This window comes from Panthera pardus, unplaced genomic scaffold, assembly GCF_024362965.1.
Source record: "Panthera pardus isolate Hobbes unplaced genomic scaffold, ASM2436296v1 HiC_scaffold_12, whole genome shotgun sequence".
NCBI classification, from domain to species: Eukaryota; Metazoa; Chordata; class Mammalia; order Carnivora; family Felidae; genus Panthera; species Panthera pardus.
The window spans coordinates 58,351,587-58,377,014 of record NW_026526677.1 but is presented as its reverse complement, the minus strand read 5'-3'; the positions used below and the strand labels follow the sequence as shown (position 1 = coordinate 58,377,014).

General features: G+C 43.9%; 1 protein-coding gene and 1 long non-coding RNA gene across 19 annotated transcripts in view; one reads left to right on the top strand and one right to left on the bottom strand.

Moving 5' to 3' along the window:
- Window positions 1-24,749, top strand: part of XRRA1 (X-ray radiation resistance associated 1) — a 61,823-nt gene extending 37,074 nt beyond the window's left edge. For 11 of the 18 annotated variants that reach the window (XM_019449813.2, XM_019449809.2, XM_019449810.2 and 8 more), the window contains 9 exons: window positions 2,672-2,712; window positions 5,120-5,245; window positions 16,578-16,671; window positions 17,386-17,501; window positions 19,178-19,525; window positions 22,492-22,693; window positions 23,449-23,564; window positions 23,778-23,883; window positions 24,269-24,749. In XM_019449813.2, the coding sequence (XP_019305358.2) occupies window positions 2,672-2,712; window positions 5,120-5,245; window positions 16,578-16,671; window positions 17,386-17,501; window positions 19,178-19,525; window positions 22,492-22,693; window positions 23,449-23,564; window positions 23,778-23,883; window positions 24,269-24,522 (1,403 nt within the window). In that variant the 3' untranslated portion in view covers window positions 24,523-24,749. The remainder of the gene's footprint in view (window positions 1-2,671; window positions 2,713-5,119; window positions 5,246-16,577; window positions 16,672-17,385; window positions 17,502-19,177; window positions 19,526-22,491; window positions 22,694-23,448; window positions 23,565-23,777; window positions 23,884-24,268) is intronic. The other 7 variants (XM_053900094.1, XM_053900099.1, XM_053900095.1 and 4 more) reach the window with 5 other exon arrangements.
- On the bottom strand, window positions 3,382-5,134 carry LOC128776184 (uncharacterized). Its single transcript, XR_008421220.1, has 3 exons — window positions 4,771-5,134; window positions 4,009-4,085; window positions 3,382-3,594 (listed from the first exon to the last, which is right to left on the bottom strand). It is a non-coding gene; the product is annotated as an uncharacterized LOC128776184 (long non-coding RNA).
- Window positions 24,750-25,428: the final 679 nt, after the last annotated feature.

Genomic DNA, 25,428 nt, shown 5'->3' with positions numbered 1-25,428 from the left:
TGTGTCTGATTTATTTCACTCAACATTATGTCTGTCAGATTCATTCATGTTGTTGCATATATTGGTGGTTCACTATTTTTCATTTCTCATATTTTTTCCAAGTTATTTACCCTTTTTACTGTTAATAGACATTTTGGTTATTTTGAGTTTGAGGCTATTATGGATAAAGCTACTATAACTTTTATATCTTTTGGTAGGCTTAAGCACCCATTGTCTGTTGAGTATATACCCAGGAATGGAATTCAAAAGTATGTTTAACATTATTTAGTACTTCTAAGTATTTTTCCAATGCAGTTGTACCAGTTTTAATCCCCATATTAATGTAAGAGAATTTCACTTCCAGTTACTCCATATCCACACAAATACTTGGTAATGTCAGTCTTTTTAATTCTACCTATTTGGGGTAGGTAGGTAGTAGTTTCTTATTGTGGCTTTAATTTGCATTATTTAATGATTTTTCTTTTAAAGACAGTGAGTGAGCTTGAGCAAGGTAAAAGGGCAGAGAGAGAGAGAGAGAGAGAGAGAGAGAGAGAATCTTAAGCAGGCTCCATACTCAGCATGGAGACCAACGTGGGGATTGATCCTGTGACCCTGGGATCATGACATGAGCTGGAACTGACTGAGCAACCCAGGCACCCCAACAAGTTCTGTTTTAATTCTTGGTGTTTTCAATGTCCACCCAGACACCCCTAGTTTGCATTTCTTAAGTGACTAATGATCTTACGTACCTTTCATATGTTTATGGGTCACTTTGACCCATATCCTCTTTTGGCAGTGCCTAATCAAGTCTTTGCCTGTATTTAAATTGGGTTATATTTTTCTTTTCTTGTTGATTTGCTTGAGTTCTTTATATATGCTGGATACAAGTTCTTTGTAGACCTAAATATTAGAAAAATCTTTTCACAGTCTGTATGTAGCCTCCTTTTTCATGTTTCTAATGGTGAATTTTGATGAATAAAAGTTATTTATTTTAATGAAGTTCAGTTCAATCTTTAATGGTTAGTTCTTTTTGTTTCCTTTTCAAGAATTTATCTGTCTGAAACCATTAAGATATTTTCCTATATTTTCTTCTGGAAGCTTGATTATTTTAGTTTTTACATTTTGGTTTATGATCTGTCTAGAAGTTTTGTATATGATGTGAAGTAGAGTCCGTTTACTTTTTTAGATGGATATCTAATTGACTCAACAGCACTTGCTGAAAAGACTATATCCTTTTCCCCACTGAGTTGTAAGAGAGGTTTTATGGTAAGGCAGGGTCTGTATGTGTCTAAAGTGCTATAGCTTTTTAATATGTTTTGAGAACTGATAGTGAAGTTCTCCAGCTATGTTGTTGCTCTTCAGAATTGCTATAACTATTATAAAGCCTTTGAATTTACATATAAATTTTAGAATCATCTTGCCAGTTTCCACACAATATCCTGCTGGGATTTTGATTAGAATTGTAGTGATCCTATAGACCAATTTGGAGTGAATTTATATTTTTACAATATTGGGTTTTTTAATTTATCAAAGTAATATATCCCACCATGTTTTAGGTCTTTTGAAATTGTTCTCATCAATGCTTTGTAGTCTCCCGTGGTGAGATCTTGCATATCTTTCGTTAGATTTATTCCTATGTATTTGGTCTTTTTCTATGGTATTGTCATTGGTATTGCTTTTTCCTATTACATTTCTGCCTGTTTGTTGCTAGTACATAGAAATTTTGAACTTGTATCCAGTAACCTTTCTAACCGGAGATTATAGGCAGAGGATATATGTTCATGCAGAGTGTGCTGTAGCTCATCTTTCTAGATATGTCTCCCCAGGGAATCACTTTTGAGCAACCATACTTGCAACGATTGCCCATCCTCTTGCTAACTCCTACTTTGTTTCTTGTATAAACTTATCCCCAAATCCTTTCCAGACACTTGTTGTAGGAGAAGTTGTTTGGGCCATGTGGTGTTCTACCCCTATTATCGTTTACTTCATTTTCAGGTAACCTTTATTAATATAATACCATTAATGTGTGGAAGAGGTCCTGTTAGCCAGGGCAGAGGTGAGTAGTGCCTGCACAGGATCCAGTCCAAGAAGATGCTTAGATTTATGGTTGAACTCAGATATTTATTGGCTCATCTCATTCTGATGGTGCCAAGAATGAAATGACTCCACAGCCTCTTCCTTACTACCATGCTGCTGGTTATTCTTAGTATCTCTTCTGGATTCACTGTCTTAATATATTCTGTTTCTACTAACATAACAGGATATTTTCAAATCCTTTGACAGAATATCATTTATATACATTTCTTTGTTCTAACACAGTCTGATCAATACTGACCGCCTGCTCAGTAAGAGCTCTCACATGTTGCAAAGTCAGAAGGAAGGTCAACATGGCTGAAATATAGTGAGTGAGGGGCAGGATAGCAGGAGATAAGATTGGAGAAGTAGACAGGAGCCAGATCAGGCAGGACCTCAGAGGCCTGGCCAAGGAATTTGGATTTTATTCTGAGTGCACCTCACTACCTGACAGGTATCACAGCCAGCTCCTCTTCCCAGTTATCATTAGAGATGTGAACCAATGGGAACCCCTCTGGGGGGACCCCTGCTGTACACAGTGGATGAGAGACCCAGACCCCAGCCTCTCTGGGGGCAATCCGTGCTCTCACCAACCTCTGTTATTTTTCTTTTGTTTCAGAGGTTGTGTTCTCATCTTACCCTGGATTTTCAACCTCTGAGGTAAGAACTGCCTGTTTTATATTTGTGCCCTTGAGTTAGAACATTAATTTTAATACACAAAAGTAAGCTAATAAAGCCATGAGAGGCATTTATATGTATCACACTGAAGAAGCCCGTTCAGTGAACAGATACTTACTGAGTACTTAGTGTGTGCCCGGCACTGTGCTGGTCTAGAAACATATAGTGGTAGACTAGACAGTCCAGTCCCTGGCCTCACACAGCCAACAAGCTCGCTTTCACTGTTCTCAGATGTGTTCAGTAGTAATGGTTGGGGCCTCAGGTGGGCAAGCTGGCATTGAAATGAGGCTGCCACCAAGATGAAGCCTGGCGGCTCCCTAATAAGAGCCCCCAAAAGCTAGACTGATCCTCGCCAAGTATACTACCATCTGGGGTCTAATCCTTGGTGTCATAGGCTTAGATGCTTGATTTTCTTCTGGACAGAAAATTTGTTTTTCTCTCAGGGTTAGACAACTACTAACCAAGCTCATGAGGACTGATGCACTAAATATTGATGGATGCATTTACAATAAGAAGTACAACTATACATTTGGCCAACCTGCATCCTTGAAAGGCAGCTCAGTACATTCACTCCCTCCCCACAGATAAAACTGGGTGAGAAATTATATCAGTTAACAATTGGCATATAACAAACCAACCCAACAATTACTTCAAACAATAGCAATTTATTCTCACAAATGTTTGGGCTGGTTAGGTGGTTCTGCTGGTTTTTCCAGGGCTCATTCATGCAGCTGGCTGGTTCCCTGGGGCCTGGGTTCATGGACAACTGGTATGGCTTGGCATCTACATGAAGTATTTATTAAGGACTTCTTTACAACATGGTGGCCTTCGGCTTCCAAGAGAGCGAGGATGAATTGCAGGGCTCTGAAATTCAAACGGTAGCACTTCTGCCACATTCTGTTAGTCAAAGTAAGTCATAGGAATGACAGTGCAGCACAATTCTGTCTGGAGGTAGCACAGACCCCACAAGTTAAGGGCACAGTGCCCAACAGGACTGCCCTTACTTCAGATGCTAGCTGCAAGTGAGCTATTCACACTTATAACAAACTGGCTACAAATTCTGGAGTTCCCATGGCCTTTACAGGCTCAATAATTTAGTAGAACAACTCTTAGAACTCAGGAAAGCCCTATCTTTATGATTACAGTTTTACTATAAAGGGTATAAATGAGGACCAGCCACATGAAAAGACACATAATGTGAGGTCTAGGAGGGTCCCAGAAAATGGAAATTCCCAAGCCCTATCACTGGTTTTTGTTTTGCTCTCACCCGTGACTTACCTGTCCCACTCGGTACAAGTTAGAGCCTAGGAGGGCACAAAACACTTGACCCCAAGTAGGTGCTCTGCTAATGTTCACTGAATGAAAAAGTAAAATTTAAGTGACTTGCTCAAGATTACACAGTGATTAATGGAGCTTAGAACAGAATCTAGTTCACTTGAACTCAGTTATTAGCCCAGCATCTACCCTGTCATTTCCTTTGGTCCCATCCAACTTAAGGAATCAGTGAGTGATTTGTAGGCATGGTTGACCCAGTAACTTCCATTTTCTGCTTAATGAAACATGTTGATCCTGAGGCAGGCTGGGCTGTACTGAGAAACCATGACTCTGCAAGTGACCCAGATGCAACAGGCCACATTCAGGCCCGGAGGCCTGCTTGAAGTCCTCCAGGACTTAGCTATTGATTTATCCTGGAATGAAGAGCCTCCACAGTCGGATGTGAGCTAGCCCATCAGGCTCAGGTTACTCCTGCTCTCCATCTCCCCACTAGGAAAAGTCTACTTTAAAATATTGGGGTATCTGGGTGGCTCAGCCGGTTGAGCATCCGACTTCGGCTCAGGTCATGATCTCACAGTCCGTGGGTTCAAGCCCTGTGTCGGACTCTGTGCTGACAGCCCAGAGCCTGGAGCCTGCTTTGGATTCTCTGTCTCCCTCTCTATCTGCCTCTGCCCTGGTTATGCTCTGTCTTTGTCTCTCTCTCTCTCTTTCTCAAAAATAAATAAACGTTAAAAATTTTTTTAAAAAATAATAAAATGCAAGCACCTGTCCTTTTGCCATTTGCAGAAATTTTAGCCCAACTGTAGAGAAGGGCCATTTCAGAATAAGCTGCCAAAGGGCAGAAAGTGAGAGGTAGGGGCAAAAAACCTCTAAGCCTACACCACTGCTGTATTGTCATTTGGCCTCATAGAACTTGTAACTGGAACTTTGGGGGCCAGAGAATCAGCTCATCATGTGACCTCAGAGAACTTGAAGCCAGAACTCTGGGCCCTTGGTAACATCTCCCGTTGTGACCCTAGATGCCTCTTTTGGCCAACCCTCTCTAGAATGTCTTGGCAGCATTCAGCTTCTTATCTTTGGGACACTTTGACATAGATCTTTTTTTCCTTCTAAGGAAACCAAGGTATGTGCACTTCCTCCCATATTCAAGATTCTTCCCGTGAAGTCACTGAAGGCCAGAAACCAGACGCTGGCCCCGCCCTTTCCAGAGCTGAGGTACCTTAGCCTGGCCTACAACAAGGTGACTCTGCTCTCTGCCTATTTCTTCAGGGGCACAGATGGGAGGATGGGATGCGATCTGCTCTGGCCTGAAGGCCAGCCTTAGAGTTCCCTGCATTACAGATATGTGAGCTCAGGAATTCTCAGGGTGGGAGAAGTGGAGAGTGTAGGCCAAGGCAGAAGTCCATCCATTCAGTCCCAGATATTTATCTAATACCACGTGCCAGGCTCTATGCTAGATACTAGGTATACAGCAGCTCAAAGAAAGATTGGGCCGCTTGCCTTTTGGAGCTTGTCACCCATAGGGAAGACTGATACAGCACAAATAGTCTCAGTATAAGCATGCATAGTGTTATGAAGAAATTCAAAGTGCTATGAAGTATATGACAGGGGTAGTCTAACCTAGTATTTGGGATCAGGGAAGGTTCTTGAGAGAGCGGTGCTTTATCAGTTTAATGAGGTGAAGTGTGAGGAGGAGTGAAGTGAGAAATATTCTAGCTTATAGGAACAGCAGATGTAAAGTCCATGGGACACATTTAACATGTTTCTCCTGCATGTTTTATGGTAACATATTTTTCCAATATCCATGTTCTGTTTGACTTCTGTAAACCCCACCAACTGAGCTCTACTCAAGTCTGAAGTGTAGGCAACTTTGAAGGAACTCTGCTTACACTCCTTCTAAGGCAAGCAGTTGGTACAGCCAAATTCTTCAAGTGTTTCTTCCTAAGAGTTTTATAATTTTAGCTTTGAAATTCAGGTCTTTGATTCATTTTGAGTTAATCTTGAGATGTGGTGTGAGATAGGGGTCAAACCTCATTCTTTTGTATGTGGATATGTAGTTTCCTCAGCACCATTTATTGAAAAGACTATTCTTTCTCCATTGAATGGTCTTCTCACCCTTGTCAAAAATCAGTGGCCCATAGATGTATTATGGGTCCCCTCTCATTCTTGAAATTGGTCATTTGTGTCTTTTATTGATCCAAAATAGTTAGAAGTTATCCCCTTTTTTGACTTAAAAAAAAAACCAGCTGCTGCTTTCACTGGATTTCTCTATCTCTTTTCCCATTTCATTAATTTCTGCTCATAACTTGATTTTTGCCCTATTCACATTAGTTTGCTCCTCTTTTTTGTTTCCCTCTATAGTGTAATTTTAGATCATTGATTTAGACCTTTTTCTTCTTTTTAATATAAGCATGTAAAGCTATAAACTTCTTCTCTAAGCACTGTTTTTGCTGCATCCTACAAATTGTAATTTGTGTTTTTATTTTCATTTTGTTAAACTTTTTCACTTTTTGTTTTGATTTCTTTATTTACCCATTGGTTTAGATAAGTGAGATGCTTAATTTCCAAATATATGGAGATCTTCTAGATGTCTCATATTTATTATTTCTAATTTAATTCTGTTGTGGTCAGATAACATAACCTGCAAGATTTCATTCTTCTGACATCTATGGAAACTTGTTGTGTGTCCCATCCTATATGCTATCTTGGTGCATGTTCTCTATGCACTTAAAAAAAATGTGTATTCTGCACTTTGGGGGATAGTGTTCTATAAATATCAATTACATTAAGGTGGTTGGTAGTATCACTGAGATCATTTCTGTACTATTGTCTCTTCATTTTATCAGTTATCGAGAACAGCATGTTAAAATCTCGTTAGATTGTGGATCTGTTTATTTGTCTCCTTAATTATGTCAGTTTTTGCTTCATGTATTTTGAAGTTTTACTATCACGTACATAAACATTTAGAATTTTTATCTCTACCTGATGTGTCGATCCTTTTATTATTATGACTTGTCTCCCTCTGCCTTGAACAAAATTTCTTGTCTTGCTGTTTTGTCTGATTTTAACATAGATACACAGCTTTCTTAATGCTTGCTAATTGCATAGTCTCTTTCTATCCTTTTACTTTCAACCTCCTTATAGCTTTGTATTTCCAGTCCATCTCTTTGGGACAGCATATAGTTGGGTCTTGCTGGGAGGCCAGAGTGTTTTTCTCTGTGTTCCTATTCTGTACTCAGCTCACAGCCTTCCCCGTGCTCCTACACTTCACATGGATTGTCTCCACACTTGTGTTCCTCTCACCCAGCAGGAGACTGCTTGTGCTGGTTACTTAGTGCTTGCTCTTCTGGTGGTTGAGGGCCAAGAGGAGGATCCAATCCCAGTCTTAAGAGGACGCTGGGTTCCTGTGTCTGTAGGATGGACCTTCTTAGCGATCCAGTCCCCTGCAAGCAGTGGGAGACCTCTCAGGTCGTGGGCCCAGGTTGGTTTCCTGCCTCAATCTCAGAACAGCAGGTTTTAATTTTTTCCCTCCCCCAGATGTAGGACCCTGGGCCCGACAGGTTTTTCTGACCTTCCTCAGAAACTTAAGGCCTTTGTTCACCAGGCAGAGGGTTGGCTGCCTTTCTGACCTTGGCAGCCGCTCTCTTCCTCCAGGCCCACACCCTGGAGACGGCTCTCTCCAGTCTCATTCCCTGAGTCCAGTCTTTTGCGTACAAACAGCCATGAATTCTCCTTCTGTCTGTAGCTCTCAGAAGTTCTACTCTAGCCCACACTTAGCCTTTAGTGGGCCATTAAAATGGTTTGCTGATTTCTTCCCAATTGCTTGTACAGCACTTGCCATCCCTTCCTCCCGTGTTCTGCCACATGTGAGCCAGTCCTGTGTCCCATCTCTCCTTGGAGGTGCTTGTCTTTCCTTAGGTTTCAGGCCACGTGATTGCCCTGAGACCTTAGCTCTCTGGTAGATGCAAGAAAGTTATGATGTTATAGGCTATTCTGTCTTTTTTCTTGTTGTTAAGGAGAGGAAGCAATACATGCATACATTTTCTACATGCTCACTTGAGTTTTAAATTATATTTTTCTTTATAACAATTATCACCTAGCATATTATATATCTTTTTCTTTATTACCTGTTGTCTACTGCCAGAATGTAGGTTTGTTTGAGAGCCAGGACTTTGTTTTGCTTACAACTATATCCTCATCATCTAGAATAGCACCTGATACATGATAGTTACTCAGTAAGTTTGATAAATGAATGATGTTTTGATCATGTCAAGGAATACTCATGCTACCTGTGTTGAAATTAATATTCAATTTATTACAGTTACAAATTTTAAAACCAGTTCTGCATTCAACTAGAACTTAAACATCTAGAATATCCACTCAGTAATCTAGTAAGTTTTGTGCCAAAAGTAAAGCAATCACTTTAACTCAACCTTTAACTAATATTTCCTTAGTTCATAAATTTGACAGATTAAGCTCTATTTGCCTTAACCCAATGAAATTGGATAGAAACTTTAAGTTGTCCCTGGAGCCCGAGTTTATTTTCAGGGGCATTCAACTCACTTTGTGGGGATAGGCTAGCTATCCTATCTGGTGGCCAAATTCTTCTCACTATATCAGCCAGAATCCCAAACCCATATCTTTTAGCTGGGACTCAATTTCACAGAAAATATGACATACATGCCTTGGGTATCTTTCAGCTTTCTACCAGTTTTAATTGTAACTTTCTTCAACTTTTTAGTCACCTGATTTGGATAGGTGGAATTTTGCATCCTGACAAAATTCAATTTAATTCTCCCTCCCCCATTCTGTTGTGACTGCTTCTTGACCACCTGTTTTGCATATAAGAGACTCTGTACCCACTTTAGCCACCATTTTATAGTTATTTATGAACACATATTAGGCTTCTTTGTAGCTTCATCCCCCTTTCCCTCCTTCTCTAGAGTCTAGATAAGAAGTCAGCAAGTGTTTTCTATAAAGGGCCAGATAAATATAATACTCTGTCCCAACTACTCAACTCTGTCCTTGTAGAACAAAGGCAGTATGTAAATGGATGTTTGGTTTTTTTTTTTAATTTATGTATTGTCAAGTTAGCTAACATACAGTGAAGTCTTGGCTTCAGGAATAGATTTCCATGATTCATCACTTGTATACAACACCCAGGACTCATCCCAGCAAGTGCCCTCCTCAATGCTCATCACCCATTTTCTGCACTCCTCAACCTCCAACCCCCATCAATCCTCAGTTTGTTCTCTGTATTTAAGAATCTCTTATGATTTGCCTTCCTCTCTGTTTGTATCTTATTTTTCCTTCCCTTTCCCTATGGTAATCTGTTAAGTTTCTCAAATTCCACATATGAGTGAAATCAAATGATATCTGTCATTCTCTGAATGACTTATTTCACTTAGCTTAATACCCTACAGTTCCATCCAGATTGTTGTAAATGGCAAGATTTCATTCTTTTTCATCACTGAGTAGTATTCCATTTGAGCTCTTTCCATAATTTGGCTATTGTTGATAGTGCTGCTGTAAACATTGGGGTACATGCACCCCTACGAATCATCACTCCTGAATTCTTTGGATAAATTCCTAGTAGTGCTATTGCTGGGCCATAAGGTAGGTAGTTCTATTTTTATTTTTTTGAGGAACCTTCACAGTGTTTTCCAGAGTAGCTGCACCAGTTTGCATTCCCACCAACAGTGCAAGATGGTTCCCCTTTCTCCACATCCTCACCAATCTCTGTTGTTTCCTGAGTTGTTCATTTTAGTCTCTCTACCAGCATGAGGTGGTATCCTAGTGTGGTTTTGATTTGTATTTCCCTGATGATGAGTGATGTTGAGCATCTTTTCATGTATCTGTTAGCCATCTGGATGTCGTCTTTGGAAAAGTGTCTATTCATGTCTTCTGCCCATTTCTTCACTGGCTTATTTGTTTTTCGGGTATTGAGTTTGGTAAGTTCTTTGTAGATTTTGGGTACTAACCCTTTATCAAATATGTAATTTGAAAATATCTTCTCCTATTCCATTAGTTGCCTTTTAGTTTTGTTGATTGTTTCCTTCGCCATACAGAGCTTTTTATCTTGATGAGGTCCCAATAGTTCATTTTTGCTTTTGTTTCCCTTGCCTCTGGAGACATGTCAAATAAGAAGTTGCTTAAAAAAAAAAAAAAAAAAAAAGTTGCTGTGGCTGAAGTCAAAGAGGTTGTTGCCTGTTATCTCCTGTAGGATTTTGATGGTTTCCTGTCTCACATTTAGGTCTTTCATTTGTTTTGAATCTATTTTTGTGTATGGTGTAAGAAAGTGGTCCATGTTCATTTTTCTGCATGTTGCTGTCCAGTTCTCCCACCGCTATTTGCTAAAGAGACTGTCTTTTTTCCATTGGATACTCTTTCCTGCTTTGTCAAAGATTAGTTGGCAATATATTTGTGGGTCCATTTTTGGGTTTTCTATTCTATTCCATTGATCTGTGTGTCTGTTTTTGTGCCAATACCATACTGTCTTGATGATTATAGCTTTGTAACACAGGCTAAAGTCTGGGATTGTGATGCCTCCAGCTTTGGTTTTCTTTTTCAACGTACATAACTTTGGCTATTTGGGGTCTTTTATGGTTCCGTACAAATTTTAGGATTATTTGTTCTAGCTTTGAGAAGAATGCTGGTGCTGTTTGTTGGGATTGTGTTGAATGTGTAGATTGCTTTGGGTAGTATCGACACTTTAACAATATTTGTTCTTCCAATTCATGAGCATGGAATATTTTTCCATTTCTTTGTGTCTTCTTCAATTTATTTCATAAGTTTTCCATAGTTTTCAGCATACAGATCTTTCACCTCTTTGGTTAGGTTTATTCCTAGGTATTTCATATATTTTAGAGCAACTGTAAATGGAATCAATTCCTTGATTTCTCTTTCTGTTGCTTTGTTATTGGTGTACAGGAATGCAACCGATTTCTATGCATTGATTTTATATCCTGCACCTTTGATTTTATATCCTGCACCTTTGCTGAATTCATATACCAGTTCAAGCAGTTTTTTGGTGGAGTCTTTTCAGGTTTTCCACGTAGAGTATCATGTCATCTGCAAAGAGTGAATTTGACCTCTTTGCCAATTTGGATGCCTTTTATTTCTTTGTGTTGTCTGATTGCTGAGGCTAGGGCTTCCAACACTGTGTTAAACAAAACAACAGTGGGGAGAGTAGACATCCCTGTCATGTTCCTGATTTCAGGGGGAAAGCTCTCAGTTTTTCCCCACTGAGGAAGGTATTAGCTGTGTGCCTTTCATATATGGCTTTTATGATGTTATATTCCTTCTATCCTGACTTTCTTGAGGGTTTTTATTAAGAAAGGATGCTATATTTTGTCAAATACTTTTTCTGCATCTATTGACAGGATCATATGGTTCTTATTCTTTCTTCTATTAATGTGATGTATCACATTGATTGATTTGCAAATATTAAACCAGCCCTGCAGCCCAGGAATGAATCCCACTTGATCATAGTGAATGACTCCTTTAATGTACTGTTGAATTTGATTTGCTAGTTCATGTTGAGAATTTTTACATCCATATTCATCAGGGATATTGGCCTGTAATTCTCCTTTTTAGTGGGGTCTTTGTCTGGTTTGGGAATCAAGGCAATGCTGACTTCATAGAATGAGTCTGGAAGCTTTCCTTCTGTTTCTATTTTTTGGAAACACCTTGAGAAGAATAGGTATTAACTCTGCTTTAAACGTCTGGTAAAATTCCCCTGGGAAGCCATCCTGCCCAGGATTCTTAATTTGTTGGGAGATTTTTGATAATCCATTCAATTTCTTTGCTGGTCATGGGCCTGTTCAAATTTTCTGTTTCTTCCCTTTTGAGTTTTGGTAGTGTGGGGGTGTCTAGGAATTTGTCCATTTCTTCCAGATTTTCAAATTTGTTGGCATATAATTTTTAATAGTATTCTCTAATAATTGTATTTCTCTAGTGTTGGTTATGATCTTTCCTCTTTCATTCGTGATTTTTATCTATTTGGGTCCTCTCTCTCTTTTCTTTTTGAGAGGTCTGGCTAGGCATTTATCAATTTTGTTTATTCTTTCAAAAAACCAGTTCTAAGATTCATTCATCTGTTCTGGGTTGTTTGTTTGTTTGTTTGATTTTGGATTCTATCTTGTTTATTTCTGCTCTAATCTTTATTATTTCTCTTCTGCTGGCTTTGGGCTTTCTTTGCTGCTCCTTTCTATTCTAGTTCCTTTAGGTGTAAGGTTGGGTGGTATATTTGGGGCCTTTCTTGCTTCTTGAGATAGGCCTGAATTACAATGTATTTTCCTCTTAGAACTGCCTTTACTTCATACCAAAGGGTTTGGTCTGTCATGTTTTCATTTTCATTTCTTCCATATATTTTCTAATTTCTTCTTTAATTTCCTGGTTGACCCATGCATTCTTTAGTAGGATGTTCTTTAACCTCCATGTATTTGGGGGCTTTCCAGATTTTCCTTGTGGTTGATTTCAAGTTTCATAGTGTTGTGATCTGAAAATATGCATGGTATGATCTCAATCCTTTTTTATTTTGTGACCCAGTATGTGATCTTTTTGGAGAATGTTCCATGTGCACTCAAGAAGAATGTGTATTCTGCTTTTGGATGAAAAGTTCTAACTATATCTGTTAAGTCCATCTGGTCCAATGTGTCATTCAGTCCATTGTTGTAAGTGGAGCATTAAACTCCCCTACAATCATGGTATTAATGTCTATACATTTACTTATGTTTGTGATTAACTGATGTATATATTTGGGTGCTTTCACATTGGGGGCATAAACATTTACAATTGTTAGCTCTTCTTGATGGATATCCCCCTTAATTATGATATAATGCCCTTCTTCATCTCTTATTACAGTCTTTGTTTTAAAATCCAGCTTGTCTGACAGAAGTATGGTTACTCTGGTTTTCTTTTGCTGTCCAGTAGCATGATAGATTGTTCTCCATCCCCTCACTTTCAATCTGCAGCTGTCCTCAGGTTTATAATGAGTCTTTTGTAGTCAGCATATAGATGAATCTTGTTTTTTGTTTGTTTGTTTGTTTTTTGTTTGTTTTAATTCATTCTGATACCCTGTGTCATTTGGGGCAGTTCATCTACATTCAGAGTGATTAATTGAAAGATACGGATTTCGTGTCATTATGTTATCTGTAGATTTCATGCTTGTGGTGATGTCTCTGGTCCTTTGTAGTCTTTGCCACTTTCTGCTCACAGAGTCCCTCTTAGGATCTCCTGCAGGGCTGGTTTAGTGGACACAAACTCCTTTAGTTTTTGTTTGTCTGGAAAAGCCTTTATGTTTCCTTCTATTCTGAATGATAGCCTAGCTGGATAAAGGATTCTTGGCTGAATATTTTTCCTATTCGGAGCACTGAATATTTTCTGCCACTCCCTTCTGGCCTACCAAGTTTCAGTGGACAGGTCTACTGCTATCCTTATGTGTCTGTCCTTGTAGGATAAGGCCCATTTGTCCCTCACTGCTTTCAGAATTCTCTCTTTATCTTTGTATTTTATTATTTTCACTATGATACATTGTGGTGTTGACCTGTTGTTGATTTTGAAGGGAGTTCTCTGTGCCTCTTGGACTTGGATGCCTGTTTCCTTCCCCAGATTAGGGAAGTTCTCAGCTATAATTTGCTCAAATAAACCTTCTGCCCCTTTCTCTCTTCTTCTTCTGGAACTCCTATGATATGGATATATTTTGCTTCAACGAATCACTTAGGTCTCTAATTCTCCCCTCATGTTCCAATAATTTCCTTTTCCCTCTTTTTTTCAGCTTGATCATTTTCCAAAACTTTATCTTCTGTTTCACCTATTCTCTCCTCTGCTTCTTCCATCCTTGCTGTCACTGCATCTAGTTTATTTTGCATCTCATTTACAACATTTCTTAATTCATCGTGACTATTTCTTAGGTCTTTGAGCTCTGCAGCAAAACATTCTCTGCTGTCTTCTATGCTTTTTTCAAGGAGCATGACAGTGTTCTGATGAAACTTTATTAAACAGATTGAGGGGAGACAGATTTGGCCCACAGGTGTTATCTGCTGACCTTGGTTTTTGTACAGCCTTCAAGCTAAGACTGATTCTTATATTTTTAAATGGTTGAAAAAAATCGAAAGAAGGATAATACTTCATGACATATTAAAATTACATGAAATCCAAATTTCATAGTCCATAACTAAAGTTTTATTGGAAAAGAGCCACCACACTTATTTATGAGTTGTCTCTGGCTGTTTTTGTGCTACAACAGCACAGGTGAGTAGTTGCAACTGACATGTTAAGGCCTGTAAAGCCTGAAACATTTACTCTCTGGTCCTTGACAGAAAAGGTTTGCCAAGTCCTGGTCTAGATCTAGATGACCAAATGTTAGAGTTGCTTAAGGCCTGCTCCTTGTCCCTTCTCTTTTAATCACTCTGTACTCTCTCCCTAGGGATGGCTTCACGTACCCACACGGCCAATTAACAGTGGCTCACAAATTTATAATTCCAGTACAGACCCCTTGTACCCTATGTACTCTAGACTAGGGTATTCATTGCCTACCTGAATCTCTACTGGGAGGTCTGAAAGGTACCTCCATAGTACACATATCCAAGTGAATTAATGAGCTTCAAATTTGAGTTTCTTTCCTTGCCCTGTATCTTAGAGAATAGCTCCATCATGCATGTGGCTCACTCAAGCCAAAATGTGGCTGTCATCCTTGATATTTCTCTCTCCTCTACATCCCTCCTCACCATGCATATCTAATCTGTTACCAACTCTTGTCATATTTAGGTCCTCATATTTCTGAAAATCCACATATTAGGTTCTCAAAGACCAAGATCTTTCTAGCTTTTGTCTGACCCCTATTTGCATGTCCAGCCTCATTTTCTGTCTGCTGTTAATCACACTGGCCTTCTTTACATCCCTCTAACAGGCTTTCCTCCTCCTTGCTGTGAGGCCTCTCACACTTTGCTCTCTGCATGGAGCACTTCCTCTCTGTGTTAGGTAGAGCACGTACCATGAGCTGCTGCAACAAACTTTAAATTCTCAATGACTTCACAGAGTAAAAGTCTGTTTCTTTCATAAAATCCATTGTAGGTATCCCAGATGGGCTGGTGGCCTCCCAGGTCTTTCGGAGACCCAGGTCCCTTCTGGCTATGGTTCTGTAATCCCATAGGGCCTTAAGAGGATTTCATTGGCTCCTCTGCATCTGGTGGATAGATGGCTGAGCAGAGGAGGGGAATGAGAAATGTAGAGGATCACATAGGAGGTTTCAAATGGGCTCTGCCCAGAAATGATCCCTTCTACCCAGGTTGCATCAGCTAGAATAGAGTCCTGTGACCACATCTAGCTGCCTAGGAGGCTAGAAGACAGTCTAGCTGTGTGCCCAGAAAGTAGAGGAAACTGTTTTGGTTAATACAGAGGATTCTGTGCCATACAGTCTGTTCTCCACTGCACTCACAAATTCCCCCCTCCCCATACTTTGGATCTCAGGGAAGCCTTCCCTGTTTCCCTGATTGGAACAAATCACCTGAGGACTTCACACACCCTCCCTTGTGGCACTAATCACAGCTTCAGAGCTATCCTCTTTCGTGTTACTACTTCTTCAATGAGTGTTTCCCACCAGGCAGTGCTTCCTGAGGACAGGAGTTCTAGCCGTTTTGCTCATTTCCAACCCAGTGCTTGGCATATGGAGGCATTCAGTAATACTTATTGATTGGATGAACACAAATGAAAGAGAATAAATAAAGTGGGGCTCCAGAGAAAGATAAACTGAAGGGCCCTCTCTCTTGCAGCCCTCAGGCCTTAATTGTCTTCCATAGGTCCTGAGTCTGACCTTAGATACCCAGGCATCTGAAAGGCCACTGCCCAACTCTTGGGCCCTCTGATACTGTTCTGTTGCTAATAGACACCCTCCCTAAGGATGTTCCAGCCACTCTGCTCAACAAAGGTTGGGTATTTTTTGCCCTTCAGAGGCTGGCCTCGTGGGGATAGAGCAGCGTTTGGGCCACAGACAGCCATGAAGTCTTCCTTACTGGCTCTGCTTATCCTTTAGATGAATGGGTCCCCCTGACTGCCTGCCCCCTGTCCCTCCCCAGATCAGTGTCCAGGACAGGCCTTAACGAAAGACATCATCAAGAATGCTGTCAACAGACTGAGGCGTGTAGAGGTTGCACTGAGGAAGGTGAAGTGTCAGACAGATTGTATCCTGAAGTCAGAGTCAATGCCCTGCCAACCTTCCAGAGTCCTTGTGAGACAAGTGCTATATGTGTTTGTCCCTGTTTTGTCACCAACATCTTCATTACTTGGTCTGGGCTACATTTCCGGTGTGGAGAAAGGAAAACAGTTCTTAACTTTCAAACAAGAAACTATGATGTGGAATTTTGGACAGGGGTGGGGCAGGGTCCTCTGGGTGTGAGCAGGTGACGTTGTAGGGACAGACGCTGCCCGGAACTGAGTCCGAGCACAGCAGCATAACTAAGCCGGCTCCACCTCAGCCCTAGCAAGCATGCGGCCTACAGTGTGGGGACTGGCAGCACCTGGGCAGAGGGGGGGCAGTGTCGACCTGAAGCTTTTCCCCACCTTCCTTACAGATCGCGAAGGAAGATGCCATCCTGCCGGTAGCTCTCTTCCCGTCTCTCTGCGAGCTCATCTTTCATAACAACCCTCTGGTGGCCCATACACGAGGTATGGTACCTGCAAGGCTGTGCCCCTGTCCTGGTGCCCAGGGGCAGCGTGGGCACCCCTTAGCCCCGCCTCATCAATGTCCAGCCCTGGGTTCTTTGGAGATGGAGAGAAGCACAGATACTGCCGAGCACCTGCTCTGTACCAGCTTACCTGACAGCAGCCCTGTGTGGCAGGCATCACTGTCCCCGTGCACAGTGAAGGAAGCTGAGGATCCAGGAGGTTCATAACCTAATCAAAGTCCCACAGCAATAAAGAGGCAGAGCAGGGAATGGAATACAGAATTATCTAGATCCTGTGTGAGATCCTTAAGTAACACCCTGCTTTGTAGAGCAGTTCTGCTGTGACCTCATTTCCTACTTCCCAGTTGGGGAGGGGTACAGGGCCCTCCCACCCAGAGCATCCTGGGTATACTGGGTGCTGCATTAGCAGCTGCATCTTGTTGGCACTTTAGAATCCTGGGTCCTGGAGTGACACCAGCGGAGTTCTCATCCTTGCTTTTCACTATCCTTGTTATCTTGGGCAAATTTCTTAACCTGTCTGTGCCTCAGTTTCCTCACGTATTGAATGGGAATAATATAGGTACCTACCTCCTGTGGTTGGTCTGAAAATGAAGTAAGTTAATACATGTCCAGCAGTTTGAACAGTGCTGGACACATAAGAAGCTCCCAGTAAATATCCGCTAATAGTAATCTCACTTCCCCATCGTGGCTCCAGGGGTCCCTCCATTGCTGAAAACCTTCCTCCAGGAGCACCTGGGGATCCACTTGATTCGAAGGAAGATAGTAAAGGCTAAGCATCATATTTTGATGCCTCGGAAGGACTCTCGGAAGGTAAGCTTCCAGGGCAGGACTGCCAAGCCCAGAGGAAGTGGAGCCTATTTTAATGCATGCAAATTGACCTGGGGAGGGAGAACCCATCCCACTCATGGATTCCTTCCCTTAGGTCTGTAGTAGTGGCATTGTCTTCTTTCCATGTCTGTTACATACAGACGCATCTAGGGTCACAGGGACCCAGGTGTCAGAGTAGGTAGAAGCTACTATGTGAATGTCATGGAGTCCTACCCCATGGAGAAGGAGCTGTGGAGAAGTGAGGGAGAAATCAGTCTGAAGACCCAGGGATAAGCCTGGCTTCGTCACTTTCCACAGCCACCTGAACTTGGGCAAGAGCTTCACTCTCTGAGCTTCATCTTCTCAACTCTAAGCCTCTGAGCTGCTGAGAGGACTGGATGAAGCAACAGATACAAAAATATGTTATGAGTTGCCTGGCTGGTTCAGTTGGTAAAGCATAAAACTAAGAGTTGTGAGTTCGAGCCCCAAGTTGGGTGTAGAGATTACTTAAAAATAAAATCTTCAAAAATAAATGTTATAACCCCCCAAGCCACTATCCATGCAAGTAGTAGCCACCTGTAGGAGTCATGGATGGCTGTGCCAAGCCTAGAATATGCATCTTATGCCTCTGCCTCTGGAAGCATTTCCTTACATTGAGAGCAGTCCGCTCCCATAGCCAGTGGTCTTAGACTTGCCTTCTGGGATGCCATAAAGTAAGTCATTTCCCTCCCTCATCTGAAGAATTGCAGAAATTTCTGTGAAATGCTTCCCCTCCTGAACTTTAGCCTTCCTGTAGCTCTAAAAGCTGAATTGGGCATTGCTGGTCCCCAAAGTTAAATAGTTATTCCCTTTCCACCCCCTCTACAGCTTCTGTCCAGCCAAGCTCTATTCTGGAGCCCTAGACCAGCGCCAAATTACAAGCCAGAAATAGACAGAAATTCAAAAGGTTTCCATCATATTCCTCTTGTTTGTTGCCTCCTCTAAGGATCGGACTACCTTGTTCCCATCAGCCAGCAGAGTGAGCCAGATGCTAAGTTTATAATCCTCATCCCCCAAGACGATTGGCTTTTGCTAATTAAGGAAGCTGAGAATTTCAATAGGAAAGAAGTTATTTCCTTAGTTCTGAACCCTGAGAGAGACTTGCCTTGTGAAACTTCATCTAAGGTATGGGAACCAGCATCCTAAAAGGGGCCTGGTGCTGCTGCCTACCAGAAAGTGCAGGACCATCTCCCACAGGCTTTCCTAGGAGTCCCTGAGGAAGGTCAGGTGCACTGTGTTAAACCTTGATCAGAACAATGAGGCTATTGAGAGCCAGAGTGATATGATAAGGGATGCAGAATGAAGCCCAGAGCCCAGTATGGAAATCAGGTAGTCCGGGCTCTGCCATCAAATAATTCTGTGACCTTGGACAAGGCATTTTACCTCTCTGAGCCCTAGTTTCCTCTTTTATAAAATAAAGATAATTATTTACTGGGTAGTTTGAGGTGTAAATAAAGCAACATCCGTCATGTATAGGGCACACTGTAGATGCCCAGTTAGTGTGATTTCACTCCCTCCCTCCCCCTAGGAGCCCTCACCCAGTCCTCTGATCACTGTACCAAATGGCCTTAGGCTTGTGAGGTCCAGGAGGAGAGACTCTGATTAGGAAGCAAAACAATCCAGCCTTTCTCCCATGACAGGTGAAAACCCAAGTTCCAAAGGTGCCAAAGCAGCCTCTGATTCTTCATCACCTACCCGTGCCCACAATCAAGTCTCCCTCAAAGGAGATGCCAGAGTCTGAGGCAGCGCCAACTAAAGAGCTGTCCACCACCAGAAGCAGTCCTCTGGAGCCAGAGATGCCCATCGAGGGCCTGGAGGGCCTTTCCCTGTCCCACCGGCCCTTTGTGCCACTGCCTCTCATCTGCTCTGACTCTACTGTGCATAGTGAAGAGACCATGTCCCACCAGAGCAACAGACCTGGCCACCTCAGCCCAGAGCACCTGTCAGATGAGGACACCAAGAGCACAGAGTCCATATTCTTGACCCAGGTACCTGGATACCCCTGCCCTTGCCTTGTGCTTAGCTCCCAGAGGCTCCTATACCACCACTGCGTAGCTGGGTTGCTGCAGGCAGCCGGAAGTAAGCACAGGGCAGGTCTGGAAACCAGAAGGAAGCACCCCTGGCAAGACCTGCAGGCTCGTCTGGGAGACCTGCTGAGCCAAGGCCTCCGGTGGGGGTACCCAAAGGGACAGGTCATGGTCCTGTGGCACAGACAGCATCTGGGGTCTGGCTGGGGCATGGTTCTGACTAGTTTTTCAGAAGGGCTTCCTGCTGCCTCTGCCTATCTACATAAGTCACGTCACTTCTGATGCTGTCTCTGAATCCTGGGAATACAGATTGCTGAGATACAGATCCTCGAGATGTCCTTAGTCTGATGGGGGTTGGATTGTAGGAACAATGCATTGTCAGTGCCAAGACTGAGGAAAACCCAGGGGCTGGGAGCCTGGACGCAAGAGGGATCCTCTGCCCAGACCAGGAGGGCTCCTGAAAGAGGTTCCGACGAGCTGAGCTTTGCAGGCTGAGTAGGCAGTAACAAGGTGCGAACCTGGGCAGGAAGGGTGTTCTGGGCAGAGCAAACAACATGAAGCAGGCTGCAGAGGAAAGAAATTAAAATGGCATGTGCAGAAACCACAAATGGGTCAGTGTCTGGGCAGCAGAAGGGTGACATGTAAGAAGAGGGAAATATGAGGCTGGAGGCATTGGCAGGGCCTCCTTGAACTTTTATTATTGTACCATTGCCTTTGCTCATCTCCCTACCTCCAGTCTTGCCCTTCCAATCTGCCAGATCTTTCCAAGTGGTACATCCATCTCTTATTCTACAGATGACTTACAGTGACACACAAATTTATACAATATAAAAGTATCTTTATGAACTGTATCAGAACCTTTTAGAACAAAGCAGAGTATAAATAAATATTTTAAAATGAACTTGAGAAAGTTGGATGAAAGGAAAATACAGACAGGAAAGGAAATGAGTCCCAGGATAATTCTGTCACTCTAACCTGCTCATTATGCTCTGCCACTCTCCTAACAGAGGTATATTGCAAAATGCAATTCTGAGCTTCCTAGGAGCCAAAGTAGGGCAATTAACTGTGGGTCACCGTGACTGAAAAGGCTTTATTTTCCTGGTCAAATTGCCCAGGCTGTGACCTCCAGTGCAGTGTTGAATAGAAGTGGCAAGAGCAGACAGGTCTTATTCCTGATTTTAAGGGGAAAAGTTTTCAGTCTTTCACCATTAATTCTGATGTTAGTTGTGGGATTTTCATAAATGTCCTTTATCAGATTGAGGAAGCTTCGTTCTCTTCATAGTTTATTGAGTGTTTTGTTTTTGTTTTTTTAATCACAAAGGGGCATTAGATTTTACCAAATGCTTTTTCTGTGTCTATTGAAATGATTGTGTGGGTTTTGTCCTTTATCTATTGAAATGGTGAATAACATTAATTGATTTCCATTTGCCTAACCCTTGTAAACCAGGGGTAAATACCACTTGATCATGGCATATAGTCCTTTTTTATATGTTGCCAATTTGGGTTGCTAGTATTTTTTGAAGATTTTTGTGTTACATTCATAGGAATGTTGGTTTCTATCGTCCTTTTGTGATGTCTTTCCTTAGTTTTGGTTTTGGGGTAATATTGACCTCAGAGAATAAGCTGGGAGTATTCCCCTTTCTCCTAATTTTTGTAAGAGTTTGTGAAGGATTGGTGTTAATTCTTTAAATGTTTGGCATAGGAGCGCCTGGGTGGCTCAGTCGGTTAAGTGTCCAGTTCTTGATTTTGGCTCAGGTCACGATCCCAGGGTCATGGGATGGAGCCCTGTGTCAGGCTCTGAGTGGAGATTCTCTCTCTCCCTCTATGCTTCCCTCATTCGTGTGTGCGCTCTCCTCTCTCTTTCTCTCTCTCAAATTAAAAAAAAAACAAACAAATGTTTGGTAGAATTCACTAGTGAAGACATCTGGTCCTTGGCTTTTCTTTGTGGTAATTGTTTCAATTACTAATTCAGTCTCTACTTGTTACAGGTCTGTTCAGATTTTCTATTTCTTTTCAGCCACAGGCTTTAATGAAGGGCATAAACTATATCCCAACATTAAATACAGGTTTCATTAATATGTTTCTTATAAAACCATTAGGTTAGGCTAAAAATGGGAGTTCAGATAATGTTCCCTCACTCCCTTAAAACTCTTTTGTGGCTTGCCATAGTGAGGATAAAGAAAATAAAAACAAAAACAAGGGGCGCCTGGGTGGCTCAGTCACGTAAGCATCCGACTTCGGCTCAGGTCACGATCTCATGGTTCCTGGGTTTGAGCCCCACATCAGCCTCTCTGCTGTCAGCATGGAACTCGCTTCGGATTCTCTGTCCCCTCTCTCCCTGCCTCTCCCCTGATTGTAAGCTCTCTCTCTCGAAATAAACATTTTTTAAAAATAGAAAAAACAAACCCCCTCAGGTTGGCTTTTAAAAGTCCTTCTTGATCCGAGGCCTGCTTATTGCTCCAGTTGCCCATCTCTTCACAGTAACCCCAACAATACCAATATGGAGCTCCCCCAAATACACCTTACAGCGTCTTATCTGTGGGTCTCGGCCCCCGCTATTCCTTGCCTACAACAGCCCTCTCTCCTCATCACCTGTAGCTCACCCCTCTCCCCACCCTGCCTGGGGATGGCTCTCCTGCTTCTTCAAGACTTAGCGCAGGTTAAGGCATCTCTTCTTCCAGGGAGCTTCCCAGTCACCCCCCACCCCAGATGGGGTTAGGGCTTCCTGCGGGCTCCCCCAGAACCTTTGTGCTCCATTCTCCTACTGCACTTACCAAGGTGCATGATCATTGCCTGCTTTCGTATCTGCCTGCTCTCACCCCAGTCTTGGTTCTTGCCCTTAACGGGGCCCAGCATGGGGACTCGCACAGAGCTAATGCCGGCGTCTGTTAATGGAATGAATGAGTACGTTTTTCTTTTGGTCACAGGTGAGTGGGTTGCCTTCCTCCATCCACCAGAAGGATGATTCAGCCGTGAAGGAGGAGGAAGAGCAAAGACCACCCCGCACAGCCCCCAGAGAGGTAAAGAGGGCTTGGAGGAAGCTCCCATCTGCCTCCCTCCCCAGCAAGTATCGTGGCTATGAGGAGCTGCTGACGGCCAAGCCTGATCCAGCCTTTATTGAGCCAAAGGGTATGTGAGGAGAATGGCTCCAGGGCAAGGGGCCCTCTCTGCAGCCTGGAGCAAGTTGGGGCAAAGCTAACTTTGCCCGGGATGCTGTCCTCTCCGTGTCTGTCAAAGGGCCCCTGAGGATATCCTGGTTTGGAGCCTTACATATCAAGACCCCTGGCCTGGGCCTTCATTGGATTTTCAGGAGCCACAGCTCTTCCAAAATTCCAGCCAGTCCAGGCCCAGCTGCTCTGGTTGGAGAAGTGTCTCCAGGAAGGGTTTGATGAACAGACACCCAGACTGGCCAGATTCCTGAGTTCCTTCCCAGCCTAGCTGAGTCCCAAATTGAACATCCAAAATCCTCTCTATGTGACTTGAGGCAAGGGGGTAGTGCTCCCTCGGAGCCCCTTATTTCACACTGATGTGTTAGTAGTAGTTGTGCTCTCAGAGGAACTAGCACTTGACTGTGTGCTCTCTTGGGTGCCAGTCCCTATGGCATAACCCACTGTGTTTAACGAGGTTATGTCAGGGTCATTCCTTCTCTCCATGCCAGTGCTACTTTTCCATGAGGATCTGTGCACACAGGGGACAGTTATTCAGGGAATGGATGGAGGAGGTCCGGGCACTGCAGATCAGGGAGAGATGAAGCAGTGTGTTCTTGGGGCCTCTCCAATCCTTCCACCCAGGGCTGCTGTGAGACTGGGGAATGAAGAAGTTGGAGGAGGCATTCAGTAGGTGGAGGAGGAGTGCCTTGACCCAACCATGCCTTTTTGCCTTAGGAATCCAGAAGAACACACAGGCCCTGCAGTACGTGCTGAAGCACCCGCTGCTGTTCCGCTCCTCCAAGCCCAGACTTGACAGTCTTCAGAAACGCTACGTTCCCAAGGAGAAACGGGTAAATGCGTAACCACCACCTTGTTGTGTGTGCCAGTGGCTCCTCAGGACCCCCAGTTAGACACGTGGCTGTCACCTCAGGACCTTCTGAGGGCTGTGCTTTCCCAGTGCCCCCAGGTGCCCTCCTGCTTGTTGCTGCATCTGCATGAGGGGATGAGGCCAGGAGAGGCGGAGCACTGGACTGTGGTGACATGTTCCTCTTACCTTATGTTAGGCCCAGAGGATCGCCATTCCACCCCCACGGAAGACTCGAGCCCAGCTGTTGGATGACATTCTCATTCGCATGCGGGATCCCCGGAATATTACAGAGGCTCCACTAGGTATAGCTGTGCCCACCCGGTCCCCATCCTCAGTGGCCAGAAGTTTACTCATCTGCTGGTGGGAGGCAGCCGGCATGGACATGTCAGAGCAGGAAGGGCCCTTAGCATCTGCCCCGGCCCTTCCCCATGTGCAGATGGAGAAGCTGGGGCCTGGAGTCACACAGCACGTTACAGGCCAGAACTAAGGCTTGAGGTAGAATTCAGAGGGGACGTCACTGGCTGCCTAATGCCCCAAGCTGGGGAGGCCATTTTCAGTCCCCGTAGCATCCTCCTCTCACACCGTCCCACTCTCCGGGGTGGGGGGGCTCTGGACGCAGTCTCCACTGCTTCGGGCTAGCTGGGACCCAGAGCGAGTTTGGTGTCCCTCTGGCTTCTCTCCCTGCAGGAGCTGTCCTGCGCCAGCGGACTGAGCAGAGGCTGGTGAACCAGAAGCAATACCTGGAGGCCAAGAGGCTGCTGAAGGAGTTTCGGGCACGCTACCTGCAGCTGGTGCGCTGCTCACTGCGGACAGTGTTCAGGGCCACAGCGCCACCCCCAGGCCACCCAGCACTGAGCGAGGGCCAGCCTAGGTTTGGCCGCTTCCTCAAGTTCATGGATGAGTTCTGCCAGGGTCCCACGGCCAGTGACTCAAAAGACTAAGGGCTGCGCACGGGGCAGTGCCCAGCCTGTGCCCCATACCCTCCCTGAGGGCTCCGCACCCTGGACCGCGCCTTGGGGCTGGGTGCGCCGGGTGCAGGCCTCAAACCTTGGTTTGGCCTCGCTCGCTGGCCACAGAGAGTGGGGAACTAACTGGTGAGGACCTCCCCTCCCCGGGCCAGGCAGGACCCAGCGCCTGGCCCAGCAGCAATAAAGAGTGGGTGCACAGAGCAAGGTAGTCCGCGTGCTTTCTTGTAGATGGTCAGGCTGCCACGCTGGAGGAGCACCCGGCTGACACACGCATCCTTTAGGAAACCTGCTTGAGTCGCACATCTCCAACAGAGCTGCGATCGGCAGTGGGCTGAAAAAACAAGGGGGCTGATGGAACAGAGCAGCAGCACGGACTCCGAGGCTCAGAGAAGTTAACTAACCCATCCACAGCCAACAAAGTGTATGTGTGTTGCTGGGGTAGGGGGCAAAACTGAGGCCTCCAGGCCCACCATGGGGCCATGGTGGAGTGCTTTTTTATGGGGCAGCTTTTTTCAATTTTGAGGGCAAATGGAGAGGAAGGGGAAGGGGGTTGGGAATTCCCTTATTGGATGGTCATGGCCACAAAGTTGGGACAGGCTGAGGGCAGGACTTACATGGAATTTCCTAAGGTCCTCTCATCCAGGACACGAGCTAAAGTCCCATATGCAAACACTGTGGCTCTAAAACAGATCCTGGGGCCGTGCAGAGTCAGCCTGGGCTCACGGTAAGTAAACTGGTTCTGGCCACAGCAGCCTGTGGGGCTGCCCCATTCTTCTGAGTGCCCAGGAGTCACCATCTGCTCCACAGGTGGATCTAGCGAAGGCCACTGGCACTGAACTCCAGAGATGTGCATTTGGGAATGGACACCGAGTGTGACTG